This window comes from Amblyomma maculatum, chromosome 6 (assembly GCF_055883805.1).
Source record: "Amblyomma maculatum isolate TAMU_Amacu chromosome 6, ASM5588380v1, whole genome shotgun sequence".
Lineage (NCBI taxonomy): Eukaryota > Metazoa > Arthropoda > Arachnida > Ixodida > Ixodidae > Amblyomma > Amblyomma maculatum.
The window spans coordinates 86,076,752-86,090,974 of NC_139349.1; the positions used below are offsets into that span (position 1 = coordinate 86,076,752).

The following is a 14,223-nucleotide window of genomic DNA, read 5'->3' on the forward strand; positions in this document are numbered from 1 at the left end:
GTGGAGAAGACTAACTGCAAATAAATCGCAGCTCGTGCCAGCTGTATATACTCCCTGCGTTCTAACCTTACATTGCGATGTCAGTGCACGTTAAAGAACCCCAGGTGGTCGAAATTTTCGGAGTCCTCTACTACGGCGTCTCTCATAGCCTGAGTCGCATGGGGACGTTAAACCCCACAAACCAAACCAAACCAAACCAAACTAACCTTACATTCCAGTGATTTCATTGTATTATATTTGGCTATAAAACCATTTTGACGAATCTCGGCCGCGGCGGCCGCTTTTCGACGTAGCGAAAAGCCTTAAGGCGCCCGTGTGCTGTGCTACGTGTTAATGAACCCTAGGTGGTCGAAATTTCTCCAGCCCTTCACTATATACGGCATTTCTCAAAGCCGGACCTGCTTTGGGACGTTAAACTCCACATATTTTGACATATTAGAGCGCAGCTCCTTGGCGCCCGTTCCTGGGTTTCGCGTCGTCGACGCTGTCGGCATTGTTCATCGGGCCAGCTCCACTTTCACTCCCACCTTCCTTCCTTCCCTTACGGCACGATTCAGGTGTCCACAGAAACAAGTGTGACAGATACTGCGCCTTTCCATTCCTGTGAACCAATTATATGAAAGGCACGCTTCAGAGCTCAAATGGAAGAAGTGACCACACATGGTATGATGCACCACGCAGCATACCATGTCGCCTACTCTGCTGTGTGGTGCATCATGTCATCTGACCAACTCGACTTTCAACGGTAGCACACATGGTACACATTGCAAAGACGATAATTCATGAATAATGCGAGCGCCCACATTAAACTGCAGGGTAACATATGCAGTAACCGAGAATTCACACACTCACAGAGAAAAGCATTATATTTTGATGTAGTTTGTGTATATACGTGATAGTCCGGATCTCTAGCTTGGCTTTCGAGGAAGGCATAGCCCGGATCTAGCCCGCCCTCATTTTCCTTCGATGAGACACTTGTTAACTTTGGCTACAGCGTTTTCAAGTCAGTTTAAGATATTTGCGAAGGTTCTTTCTTCTCGTCTGCAGCATGTGACATTAGTCTCTTCGCCGCGCAACATTCCTATGGGCCCACGCGCTGCCTCCAGCAACCTCCACGTTAACTTAATTGCTCTCTTCATTTCTCCGGCCACAAAGCTTCCTTCATGACAGTAAAGAACTGTTAGTGGAGTGCTTTTTGAAGGAATGTGTGTGAAAAATAAAATAGTTGTCTGCAATTGCACATACACGTCTTGCTAGAAATATTTACCTCAATCTATCGAAAAAGGTGAAACAGCTGATGAGCTGCGTTCAAATTTCGGATTAGGAAGTAACGTAATCGTCGGTAAATTTTTCAGAGAACGATTTAAAAAACGACGCTTGAGGTTTTGGTAAGCTACAGCGTGTCATCGTGGCGAGACGAACAGCAACGTGCACAGTGCACAATATTAATCTAAGTAACCTAAGTATTATGGTGATTACGGCACCAGTATAGTACGGTCATAAAGATGAAATTCACGAATAACCCCCGGAAAATGTAGCGGTAACACTGCGGGTAAATCACGGCAAAGTCACTGATGACGAAAGAGCGTGGGAGTTGACTATTAAGCCGAAGGAGCTTTCATCGCGAGAAAGGACTCTGAGCGGTCTGGAGGCAGCGACTGTGCATCTACTGGTTTCTAGACCCAAATCGACGAAGTAAGAAAATGTTCTCAGGGCTCCCTCGGTTAAGCTTGTATACAGTCTATAGTGAAAGTCACCAAATACCGATGAAGTCGCGCTAGTCCCGCGACTGCAGCGAGCCGCTGGGACGAAAATCCTTACAAGATCCGTCGGCACTATAGGGTAGATGGCGGAGTGTCGCGCATACCACGCAAGCTCGGCTCGGTAGACCGGCAAAATTTATTCATAAATGCAGCGGGCTCCGCTGATGGCACGCGGATGGAGTGCTCTGCACCCACAATTACTCTCGTACGACACTGATTGACCCAAACTCTGGAATTCCTGCATGCCTCGGGGATGAGTGGAGCGGGGTCGCAGCGCTTTCTACACATACTGCGATTAGGCTCTGGCTAAACGCCTATAAAACGCGGGTCAAGTCACACGTTTGCGCGCGCGCGCCTATCACAGAGGCAGAAAGCCTCTCGTATAATATTTGTTTCCTTTTGTCTCGCCTCTTACGGCCCTCATGTGACGTGTACTAATGACTGGAGCGGCCTGCCAAGAGACCCGAAGAAAACGCATGAGGACAATATGACACGCGATATAAGTGTTTCCTCCTCTATTTGCTCAGCAGAACGCACGTTTCATCAAACAACTGGTCCATATCTTAGCGCTGTCTGAAGAGATAGAGCTCGCTTTCTTCATAGCACTCCGGGCGTTGACATGGCGCGGACGTTACAACCTCATCAATGTTACTTTAACATCTTATATACAAAGGCTGAAAGCGTTCCTAGACCGTTCCCAACGATGCAGGATAGTTTCCAAACTGTACTGTGGCGCTTGAAAAAAAAAAAAAAAAAAAAAAAAAAAAAAAAAAAAAAAAAAAAAAACTTTGGTTTTTTAACGAATACATGAAACGAGCTTCTCAAATTCTGTTCTCAGGCAGTGCGAACTGATGGGTAATTTTGAAAGATGCGGACCGCCGTAAACAAGAGAAACACTTATCCGTCTTTTAACTCGAATATCGGACCAAATGAAGACTCTGTTCGCGTTCTTTTTACTCCACGTAGCTATGGAATGACCATGTAGGGAATAGGGGATCAATGACACAGCTTTGGCATTTGAGGAAGGAAGTATTCGAAACGCGAACAAAGTGAGGAGGGGATGAAGGAGGAGAGGCGTACTTGTCTTACTTTTATTGCTCACGAGAGTACGTGAGGTCAGCCGTACACGCGCCCTAAGCCTCGCCAGCGTCCAACTTTTCTCTATCTGTTCCGATGCCGCATCGAGATGCGCCCCAAAGCGGACCGCAGCCTCCATCTAGAGAACGGCGCCCCATCCCTTACAAGGCCTTATCAGGTCTCGGCAACCGAAGGCACCTGTGCCCGGGCAAAGTGCAGAACCGAGTCACCACCGTGATGTGCCACTTCGAAGACACGCGGGCAGAACGCCGGAGGAAGGAATCCAGAGGTTCAACGGCCCCACAAAGGCGGCAAGGCACGCTCTGAGGCAACGCACCGCCGCGTAGCTTTTATTCTCTCCGCCGAGACGCCGCCGCGCCAGCCACCGAACGGCCTTGACCACCGAGGGCCCAACAAGGCCAGCGGGAGGGGGATCACCTCCAAAAGGGAGAAGGTTAAAGGAGAACCGACATAACGGCACCTATACAGCGCACACTGAGCCAGAGGAAACGGTGAAGCTGAAGATGAGAGCGAAGAAGGTTTAACCTCTCATGGACACTAAGCAGTTGGGAGATGGACGAGTTACCTCTTGATCGTTTCAGCTCTCTGCCAAACCCTGCCCAGTGTTTTTTCTTTCTTGTGCGTTTTTTTTTTCTTTCGGCCTCCTAGAGCTTTTTCTAGCCGCCAATCCTAGGTTAAGGCGCGCCCGTCACGAACGAGACAGATGGAGCGATCTGGAACCTCTACTCATTTACTTCGCCCATTAAAGAAAGCATCATACAATGATGAAAAACTAGGCATCTAGACAATCGGCGCCGGTAGGGACAGCGGAATGATCAGGTGGCATACACCGCCTAGATAAGTGAAGCGAACGTGATACGCACGACCGCTGGAACCTTACGACTGGCAGCAGCAAGCGCAACATCCCCCTTCCCAATGTTCTAGATGACAGGGGACAGAAGTTTTCGAACGCTACAACTCAAGCAGCAACAGGCACAACTCGCGACACCGGCGAAGCTCGTCACGACGTGGGCTCACACCGGCGGCGAGCCAGGGCAGAGCACAAGCGCCAGTGGGGGCGGGCGTTGGCATCCCCTTTTCGGGCCAGACGGCTCGAATGTCGGCTGAACGCTGCCAGGGCCAGGTACGAGGAGGAGAAGCGGGGAGAGGCTGACAGCGGCGCGCCGCCAACCCCTTTGGCAGCGAGTGGAAACCGCGGGGGCATTTCCAGGGCAGCGGCCTCCCGACTCCGTCTCCCAACCGATACGCAAGCACGCACGCGCGCCGCGGTTTCTCTTCGCTTTTGACGCCAGCCGGCTTTTTCTTGCCGGCCTCTAAAAATATATCACTGGCGCGCCTTCTGGAGCAGCCCGGGCAGGAGGCGAGGAGCAGCGGCAGCCCAAAACTCTCGCGCCATGATGCTGTCGCAACGGGAAAGTATCCGGGCACAAGGATGCGGTAGCCACTATGACGTCTGCCCGCGGTATGAAGCAAAACCGGAAACCGATGAAAAGAAAAACACCGGAAAATGGGGACGGAGGCGATATATAAAGCTGAAAAAGTTTCAGTGGCAGCTTTCGGCTGCACTGTTAAGGCCATGTGTACATGGATGCCCGACATTTCGAGTCAACCGTTTGCAGAGCTTACGCCAAGGGATGACTGCTCGCGCCTATTCTGAGCGGTTCAAAAGCGCCTTATCGTGAAACGTCGTTTCTTCATTCGCGTACATCGGCGCTGACGTCCGACCGACCTCCACAACGGCGGGGCTTCTAATATAGCCTTCACCCCGAAAACAGGCTGTTCCAACCCTATCTCGTGCAAATTGGCTAGTCAGCGACCCGATTACGCGGACCAGAGCTATATCGACAGGCAGTATACACAGTTCATTCAGGAAAGGAGTGCCATCAGCGAAATATATACATAGAGAGAGAGAATTAGAAAGAGACAAAAGGGGGTTATAATGTAAAGACAAGATGATCAGCCTCCCCTAAGCAACGATACGAGAAACGTAAACCGTGGACGATCAACAACCTCTCAACACCCAAACGTTTGGCCTTAACGTCGACAGTCTGCCCGCAAAGCAATATCACGCTGAAATTCCTTGCTCCCGGGAGTAATCGCGACCAGAACGCAAGACAAAGGTGGACCGATCGCGGTGTGAACGTGCGCGATCAGACGGGCCACTGTTTTTACAGCGCAGGTGAGTTCCTCCAAAAAGTAGGTTGTACACAAGGTCGACTCACCTCGGAGGTGAGAGACAGCCTGCGGGCGCGCCGCAGTCCGGGCGAGCAGTCGGACGATGAGGAGCCGCCCGAGTCGACAGAGCTGGTCGAGGAGCCGAGGTTCCGCCAGTGACGTGACGAGGCGGGCGAGATGGAGGCGCCCGAGTCCCTACCGGGGCTGTCCGGCGGCAGCGAGTGGCCGTTGTACACATTGTGGTTCCAGTCCAGGCGGCGGGTCGGGGTAGATGCGCGGTTGCAGTTCTCATCCAGTAGGCGCCGCGCGGGCGAGCTGGCGCGCGACGAGGGCGAGTCGGTGCCCAGGTCGCGGTAGCGGGTCAGGACGGGCGAGCCGGCGTCTGAGATGGCATCCCCCGAGCGCTGGCGAGTCAGGCTCCGTCGGCTGCCCGACGAGGACACGTCGAGCACCACGCGCGACGACAGGCGCGGCAGGTCGGACACCACCTGCGGCATTATGTCGGCCGAGTGTGAAATAAAGAATGCGTGACGCGGACAGGAGTGTTCAGTGCAACTTGAAATGCGAGATGCGGCCGGAGCTTCCTTCACCAACGGTGAGATGATTCTATAGCCTGCCAGTGTGGAGCAGAATGCTGAGCGCAAACCAAAGCCTGACACTTGAGCATTTAGAGAAAGAATATGCTCGCCATCTTAAAGTTTTTACTGATGGTACTGTGGACAAGGTCAGGGGAGCAAGAAGAGCGACTTTTCACATTCCTATGAATAATTCATGGTCTGTACGCTTTACAGAAATCGTATACTCCACAAAGGCCGAAAACGTTGCTTTTGGTGCAGCTTTACGGAAGCTATGCTAATGTCCGGCTCAACCTTTTGTGATCCTCACGGATTTAAAATCCACCCGGTTCCTGCCTTGTTCCTTAGCTCCCTGCGCATGGTGCATACTCTGCACAGCAGAGGCTTTTCAAAATGTTTCCAAATGGTGCCCTCACATATAGGTGTCATAGGCAACCAGGTGGCGGACAACATAGCGCGTAAAGGACTTTCAAGGACAAGGAGAGTTCCTCAAGACGCCAAAATGCTCTTCATAGAAGGTCAGGCATTTCAAGTCTCTTGGGAGTTCAGCCTACAAGTCATGCGTGACCAAAGGGATAAAAAGATCCCAAGCCACTTTACTACACAGTATTCGCACGGGCTCTGCACATACCCCTGTATGAATGTATAAGACGTGCCTGATAACGTCTTCGTTGTGTTCCACATGTGCTGTGTGCGGGAATATAAAGAACATTACATTATGTTGCACGTGCTTCCGTCCGTACTCCGGAAAGGACGACGGGCGGTGCCTTTCACGGCAAACTCGGCGGTCATTAACACCCGTGTCTACCACAGAGGCTAAGCGCAAACTTCACGCTGACATAGAACTCATACTTATGGTATAGAGCTTCTCAGCATGTTCCTCCAACTAAGAAGGCCAGCAACTAGAGCCTCCTTGCAAGGGCGTAGCTGTTCAGGCTATCCAAGTGAAAGCTTCGTGTGAGACCCGACACAACTGCTACCAACTCACGCCATCGGATGGATGGACGGAATATAGGAGCGTCCCCTTTGAAATGGGGTGGTAACAGTAGCTATCATGCTCATTTTTCTCCCTATATCTTAATTATTGTTTTAGATTGGTTAACTATACCATCATTCTATTTATTGAATTTTTGTTTCTACATTACTAACATTATGTAACTTTTCTGGTTTTAAGCCACCAATCTTCCAGTCGTTTTTTTCTAGCTTCCACCGCCGGTTTATTCACCCGGCCACTGGTATCTCTAAACCCCAGAGCTTCAGGAAGAGTGACTGCGCCTGCATCGACTTCCGGATGGATACCATTACATTCTAGTATAATATGGTCAATTGTTTTACTGGAGTTACCACATACTGCACATTGCACATGCGCCATCTTCAATGTTAAATTTCTTTTTGTAGCTGGGTGTTATAAGGCACCCTCATCTATATAGCTTCAAGAAGTAGGGCACTGCCTCTTGAGTTATCAAAGAAAGCTTCCTTCCTGATCTGCCTTTTCAACTTTCAGTATAAATCCACACTCTATTTCTTTTCCATCGAATTTATCCAATTTTTACCTCCTGTGTTTTTCACCTGTTGCTTAACGCTGTGAAAAACACAGAAAATAAAAATGATTCCTCTGGGGAGTTCCTCCCCAGAGAATCTGCAGGATGTCTATGCGCCACCAACGGTTATTTATCCCCGAAACTCCGAACGCTACAGGACCACTGATCATTTTCCCTTCGAATTCATCTCACGATCATTTCCTCTTGATTTCAGCTGGGATATCTTTAACCGGCGACTGCTTAATGACCCTGTTTGCTGGCACCATGTTCAAAGTCACCGCCAAGACTTTGCTTCGTACAAATCACTGCGTTATTCTCAATTTATTTCCAAGCCAAGTTTCTGCTTCCTGGGCGAGTGCTGGCAAGATCCGATTACTATACACAAATTTCTCCGCGTGGAAGTGTGGAAGGCGTCACATCGAAAAGCAAGAGCCACAACTAGTCGACGCTGCACCCACCTTGGAACGGTGCTCGAGCGAGGGTCTTGGTGGCAGCCGGGAAGTGTAGCTGCTGGTGGACGAGCTGGTCGACGAGGAGGAGCTATCTCGCAGGGTGGCCGAGCGCCGGTCGAGGCTGGTCGAGCGCAGCGACGAAGTGGACGAGTACAGGAGCGACGAGCGCGAAGAGTACAGGGACGACGGCACGGGCATCCTGGACACCACTTGCACGTCGGCCAGCTCGCGAGGCATACCCCCACGGCCGGCACCGCTGCTGATGGTGATGCCGCGAACACTCCTGCCGCTGCTCGGGCCGAAGGCGCTGCTACCCTCTGCGAAAGGAGGGAAACCACACCGCGGTTACTCTACACAAGTCGAAATAAAAACACAATGCAGGATACAGTATACTGCTGTCGCTGGTGGCTGACAACGGATGCTATCAAAGCCGTATTCCGCTTCGTGCGCAGGAATGCATGCGATGCGTATCGACATTTGCCACTGATTCCTTCACTGCTGCGGCTTTCGATGCCCCGGCGACTCAGGCATGGCAAGAAAGGTCCGCGTTCCACGTGATCCACGTCCGCCTGTACGTTTTTGTTTGACTCATTGAGTGGTCGATCGCAGCAAAAGGATCGAAGGACGTGGATAGGTTCAGCCGGCGACGATCGAATAAAAGTGCAGCAGAAATTTAATCGCTATTATCGTCAGCCCCAAGCAAGTCCGCTAGACATGGATCTCTCAGTGACCTGCCGTTGGCCCTCGACTTTTTTTTTTATTGCGGCAGCAGCGACCACGTTATTTGAGCGATTTTTTTTTTTAATCGACAACTTCATCTGATTCACAGCCGAGCTTAGACTGTATCCTTTTCCTTAGTATAACTCTAGATATCAACCTAACCAATCATCGATTCCAAGCTCTACGCCGTTTCATACCCCGCCAATGCTCATTTTTCCAAAGTTTCGAGACGGTATCGCCATCATCATCAGCCGGACTATACCCACTGCAAGGAGATGGTCTTTCCCATACTCCCCCAACTGACCCGATCTTGTGCTGGCTGCAACCACTTGGTCCCAAACTTCTTAACCTGATCTTACCACCTTCCCTTTCGCCCCTGTATATGTAGACTCCACCATGCGTGACAAGAAGAAAAAAAATGAAATAAAGAGGCACCTATCCTTGCTGCACCTTCCTCCACAAATGCAACGTTATAATGATCTAGATACGTATGAAATAAACAAAATTCAAATAATGACCCGACGACAGTGCGGACGTCCTAGATTCCCGGAGCCCATTTTCTACCCATCAGCTGCATGATCCGCTGTTCAAGTGCTCTACAATATAGCATATAATGCAAACACGATGCGAAATTTATTTTCAAGCGTAAGTTCCGCACGTGAGGCGCATCAAAGACCATGAATTGAGTAGCATCACTTGAAGCACTGCCCTCGCGACCGCGGACATCTTTTATCCGCAAGTGAACGACTGAAGCATATCTCCATTGATCTCAATTGTGTTCCCCAATCTTTGAATCGAACTTCAGCGCTTAAAGAGCACAATGCGTCGACAGATTACATCCGCTGCTCGTTGCCCAACGTTGGACGGAGACTCCACAGTGCGCAAGAAGAAGAAAAAAACGAAATAAAAGCGGCACCTATCCTTCGCTGCACCTTATCAGCTCAGTGATAGCCAAACACTGCCAACTCTGCCGCCCATATGCACCGGCGACATTCCGGGCATTCACGTGATAGTGGCGTTATGAAGACAGCGGAGGCGTATTTTTCCACGCAGCTAGACGCAATCGGCGTCCTTTGCCCAGCAGCTTTTAGATAAGGCGGAAAAGAAAAGAAAGCGTTGGCCGGAAGACAAGACACGGCTATGGATCAGTAACCCACGGCGCGGGGGGTCTGTCCACATGCACTCTTATCGCGGCCGCATACCTCGCGCGCCGACAACAGACTCGGCTACCGCGTGTCTCGCATCGCGGTATTCATTCACAGGGCGGTAAGGATGAGGGAGCCAAAAGTCCGCATCGCGGAGCGCAAGAACAATGGCGGCCGCGACTGGACTTCCAAGTCGCGGAGTGCACTGGGTCGTGCTATATACATGGCTGCCCATCCATGCGAAAACAAAAAGAAACAAAGCTTACAAGAAAATAAACAAACTCGAAACCGTGTTAGACGCGCTAGGAAGTATGCACAGTTTTCATCAAAAGTCTTACGGCCACGTGCTTTGCTTGTCAGCACTACAGTGGGGGCATAAAATTTTGCAAGCCAGAGAAACCTTCGTCCTGCAGTCTTGCAAGATTCATATATGAGTGCCTTTTATTTTTGTTCATCTTTACTAGTATCGCAAGTACTCTATTCGCTGGATGGCTCAAGGACAAGCCGTCAGACTCGAGTACTTGACCAAAGCTAGACCTTCGAGGCCAAACGTCCGGAAAGAAGACGGCAACAATCACGCAAGAGCCTGAAGAGGACGAGCACAGTCGAAGGGCAGGTACTCCCTGAACAACCACGCTCCGTGGATGTGAGCTAATAAGATAAACAAATCCGTAAATTATATAATGAACGGCTCACAGAACTTCAGTTTTCAACGTATGCCGAAGTACGTCGATAAAGTGTAGTAGCTATACCCAGTGCAACAAACACAACGGACAAAAAAAAAAAAAAAAAGACTAAACCCGGGAGTTTGACAACCAGGGAAAAGCGACTGGAAGTAACAAGGGAGGGAAGACCTCCAGCATAAAATAAAAGAAGTGTTCAACGCTGCTGAACAGCGAAAGCATTAGCTGCGGGTGACCGAGCGTTCTTCTCCTTTTTTTTTTTTTTTTTCTTCTTCTGTTAGGCACAGTGCCGGCTCGGGGACCACGAACACGGCACGCAGCGACGAGCGGTTAGACAATAAAAATATCGATATGAATATACACCGCGAAAAAAGAACTAATGCTGAACGCGAATCACACCGGTGATTTGCGGCAACGTACACACAGGTGCAAACAAAAGTATACGGAACACGCTGTTAGAGCGGTTTAGCACAGCCAGACACTCCGTACGTGGCAAATATGGTAGCGTGTTGCCGTTGTCATGCTTGTTTAGCCACGTCTGCCGTACGCAGTCAGCTGCCGTATAGTTACCGTGCTTTACCGTGCGGTGGTGCTAAAACTGCCCACTGCCTTCTAATACATGCCTGATTGATACTTCCGGCTATGACATGTACCAGCAGGAAATAGACGTTTATTCATCTCCGATATATAGGATAGCTTTGATTGCACCTGAAACGGGGTAGCGTGAACCGTGGATCAACTTATGTCCGCGCTTGTAAACTCAATGGCCGAAAGTGACACCGCGCTCAGATGCGAAAATCAAATCAGAAAAAAAAAAGATAGAACAGCCGGACAAAGAAAACGGAATGGACACACGCAGGCACGCGCAACCGCATGCCGTTTACCGCTGGCTATGCGCGAATCGTAATTGGCGGGAAACCCACGGGAAGAGTCGGCCATTTCCGGCACAGTATTATTACAACAAGCCGGCGACGACGATAGCGACGAACGACGCGGAGAGGGAGACCGACAGCCAAGCGAGCGACCAATCGAGCAAAAGGAGAAAAACGCGCGACATCATCCTGGCGGTGACGCAACTCGTAGATGGGACACCCGGCCATCGGCGAGGAAGTTATCGCGTCGCCTCGTTTCCTCTTTCTTTTTCGCGCAATCTCTGCAACGCGAGCGCAGCAGAAGCCGAAGTTGGATGGTCGGCGCGTGCACAGTGCCTTTTCTTTTTATGCGTTCCTTCCATTCGCAGTTTCACGCACGACTAGCCGAGAGGAGGGAGGCGTTCGAACAGCGGCGACAGCGCACCCACCGTCGACCAAAGTGGAACGTCGGCGAAGAGCTAATTGCTCGCACTCTGTGCCTCCCGGGCAAAGGAAACAGAATAGTGGCCGCTGATTAAATCGAAGCTGCATGCGTTACAAGAGCGCGCAACAGCTTTTCCGGGAAAATACGGTATCAGAAGGCAGGGTCGCCGAACCCACGGTGGACTCGAAAAAGATGTGGCGAGCGCTTTCGGTGCAGGCTATAGTTCTGAAGCGCTTCAGACCTGCGTGTGCTAACTGAGCCAGTAGAGGGATTTAGCTTACCGCGATCCGAGATTTAGCTTACCGCGATCCGCCCCCGCGCGTTCCACTGCGCATGCCCAGATCCCCTTGACGCCGATAGATGGCGCCACATATTTGATGGCGGCACATAGACCTGCCGCGTCGGGACCAATCAGCTTGTGCGCCGCCCACGCGTGGTAAATGGTCACGGTGGCGGATCGCGGATCACGGTAAGCTAAATCTCTCTAATGACAGTAGAGAGCAGTGACGCGAGAAAAAGCAAAGCTGCAGCTACCCTGTGGCGCCATTGCTTGGAGCTCGGGGTCTCAAACTCATGTTGCTGTGCGGGCCAAAACTTCGTCTTTCAGAAGCCAGGAGCAGACAATGTATAAGGATAAGAAAACATCCAGAAAATAAAAATGAACCAAGAAGCTTCGTTCTCAGATCAGAACGCCCCATGCTAACCAGCAAAAGAAAAATTCCGAGAGCACTGTGGGATCTACACTGCAAAAATTGCGAAAGTCTAAGCGTTGCTGCTGCACACGGTACATCACGTTTGCTCCTATTGTAATTGTCAACTAAATGCTAATGTCATTGCTAATGTCATCATTGTCATTATCACTAATTGCAGCTTCATTGTCACCGCTACACTCATCCTCAGGGTAGACAAGGAGGTTCATAATGTGCGTTTCACGATCCCGGGCATGGCACTAGGCTGGGGATCCGAAGGGTGGAGGTTGGATTCCCGGTGGAGACAGGATTGATTTATTTATTTTTAACTATCTTCCTCAAGTCACCACGGGTTGTGTGATGACGTCACAATCTCTCGGTATCCCGCGAAGAAGTTTGGTTTGGTTTGGTTTGTGGGGTTTAACGTCCCAAAGCAACTCAGGCTATGAGAGACGCCGTAGTGGAGGACTCCGGAAATTTCGACCACCTGGGGTTCTTTAACGTGCACTGACATCGCACAGCACACGGGCGCCTTGCTTTTCGCCTCCATCGAAAAGCTGCCGCCGAGGCCGGGATTCGATCCCGATTCCTTGGGAACAGTAGTCAAGCGCCGTAGCCACTACGCCATCCCGGCGGGGCCCGCGAAGAAGTGTGACACCTCTCGTGGCCGGACGGATCGGGTCATAAGGCTTTTGCCTTAGAAGCGGCGCGTACTTGGCATATATATATAGATGAAAGGAGGGCGGGCTGTCCGGCGTCTTGCGCTCGAAGGCAGCTGACAAACCATTCGAAGTTCGCACATATTAAGGAGCCAAGTCCCCGTTTCACAAGGAACGTGTACCACCTGGAGACGGGGCCCTTTACATCAGTTGTAGTTGTAAAGCGAGTCTAGCGGTAAAGCAGACTCGTGAGGTTGGCATGTGATTTCGTAACCAATGCTGAAAGTTTTGGAGCTGGTGGACCGCCTCACACAGTTTTGCGAGACCCGCGTGTTTGTGACCCTGGGCTTAGAGGTACCCACAACGCGCCCGCTTAAATCGTCGCTGCCGATTTCATGCTCGATGCTGTCAGTCAGGCTCCCCTCTTGGTGTACACAGACCGGCGATCTGCTTCTGCCTCAGCATTTGACCCCAGCAGAATTGCATTCAACTCTTGCATCGAACGAAGCCGTGGCTAGAGGTCGTTCATTCTCTGCCCCTGCTGTGCGGCCGCCGGTCTCAGTTTGGTATATTTTGAGTCTGGATAATTTGCGAGAGAGACTTTGGAACTCACCCCGCCGGGCTGGCACAGTGGTTACGGCGCTGCGCTCGACTACTGTTCCCAAGGACGCGGGATCGAATCCCGGCCTCGGCGGCCGCTTTTCGATGGAGGCGAAAAAGCAAGGCGCCCGTGGAGGCGAAAAAGCAAGGCGCCCGTGTGCTGTGCGATGTCAGTGCACGTTAAAGAACCCCAGGTGGTCGAAATTTCCGGAGTCCTCCACTACGGCGTCTCTCATAGCCTGAGTTGCTTCAGGACGTTAAACCCCACAAACCAAACCAATGGAGGCGAAACGAAGAGGCGTCCGTGTGCTGTGCGATGTCAGCGCACGTTAAAGATCCCCAGGTGGTCGAAATTCTCCGTAGCCCTCCACTACGGCTCCTCTTTCTCTCTTTCTACTTTCACTCCCACCTTCCTCCCTTCCCTTCCGGCGTGGTTGCGGTGTCCACAGAAAACAAGTGAGACAGTTACTGCGCCTTTCCCTTCCTATGAACCAACTATTATTATTTGAACTGCAAACGACCCAATGGCCATGTCCGCACGCATCAAAGAGATTATATGCACCAGACGACGTATGATCGTACACAAAGCCTTTCAGCATGCACCACAACCAACCAGACGAACGGCAACGCATAACACCGACAAAGAAAAAAAAAGTTAAGAAGCGCGCGATACGGAAAGCCTCACCGGCAAACGAGTAGGAGGGAGAAAGCGGGGGAGGAGGGGGTGTCGCCGAAACAAACTGGGCCAAATTGCTGCCGTGTAAAACGGCGCGCGCCGTCGACTTTTCCGGTCCCTTTGGCGCAGTAGCTAACAGTAGTCTCTGCGT

The 14,223-nt window shown here is 51.0% G+C and overlaps 1 protein-coding gene across 2 annotated transcripts in view; it reads right to left on the reverse strand.

Annotated features, from left to right (window-relative positions):
* Positions 1 to 14,223, reverse strand: part of LOC146186187 (ubiquitin carboxyl-terminal hydrolase 2-like) — a 223,113-nt gene that overhangs the window by 103,559 nt on the left and 105,331 nt on the right. For both annotated transcript variants that reach the window (XM_084607083.1, XM_084607082.1), the window contains exons 2-3: positions 7,611 to 7,921; positions 5,084 to 5,524 (exon numbers count right to left, since the gene is read on the reverse strand). In XM_084607083.1, the coding sequence (XP_084463209.1) occupies positions 5,084 to 5,524; positions 7,611 to 7,841 (672 nt within the window). In that variant the 5' untranslated portion in view covers positions 7,842 to 7,921. The remainder of the gene's footprint in view (positions 1 to 5,083; positions 5,525 to 7,610; positions 7,922 to 14,223) is intronic.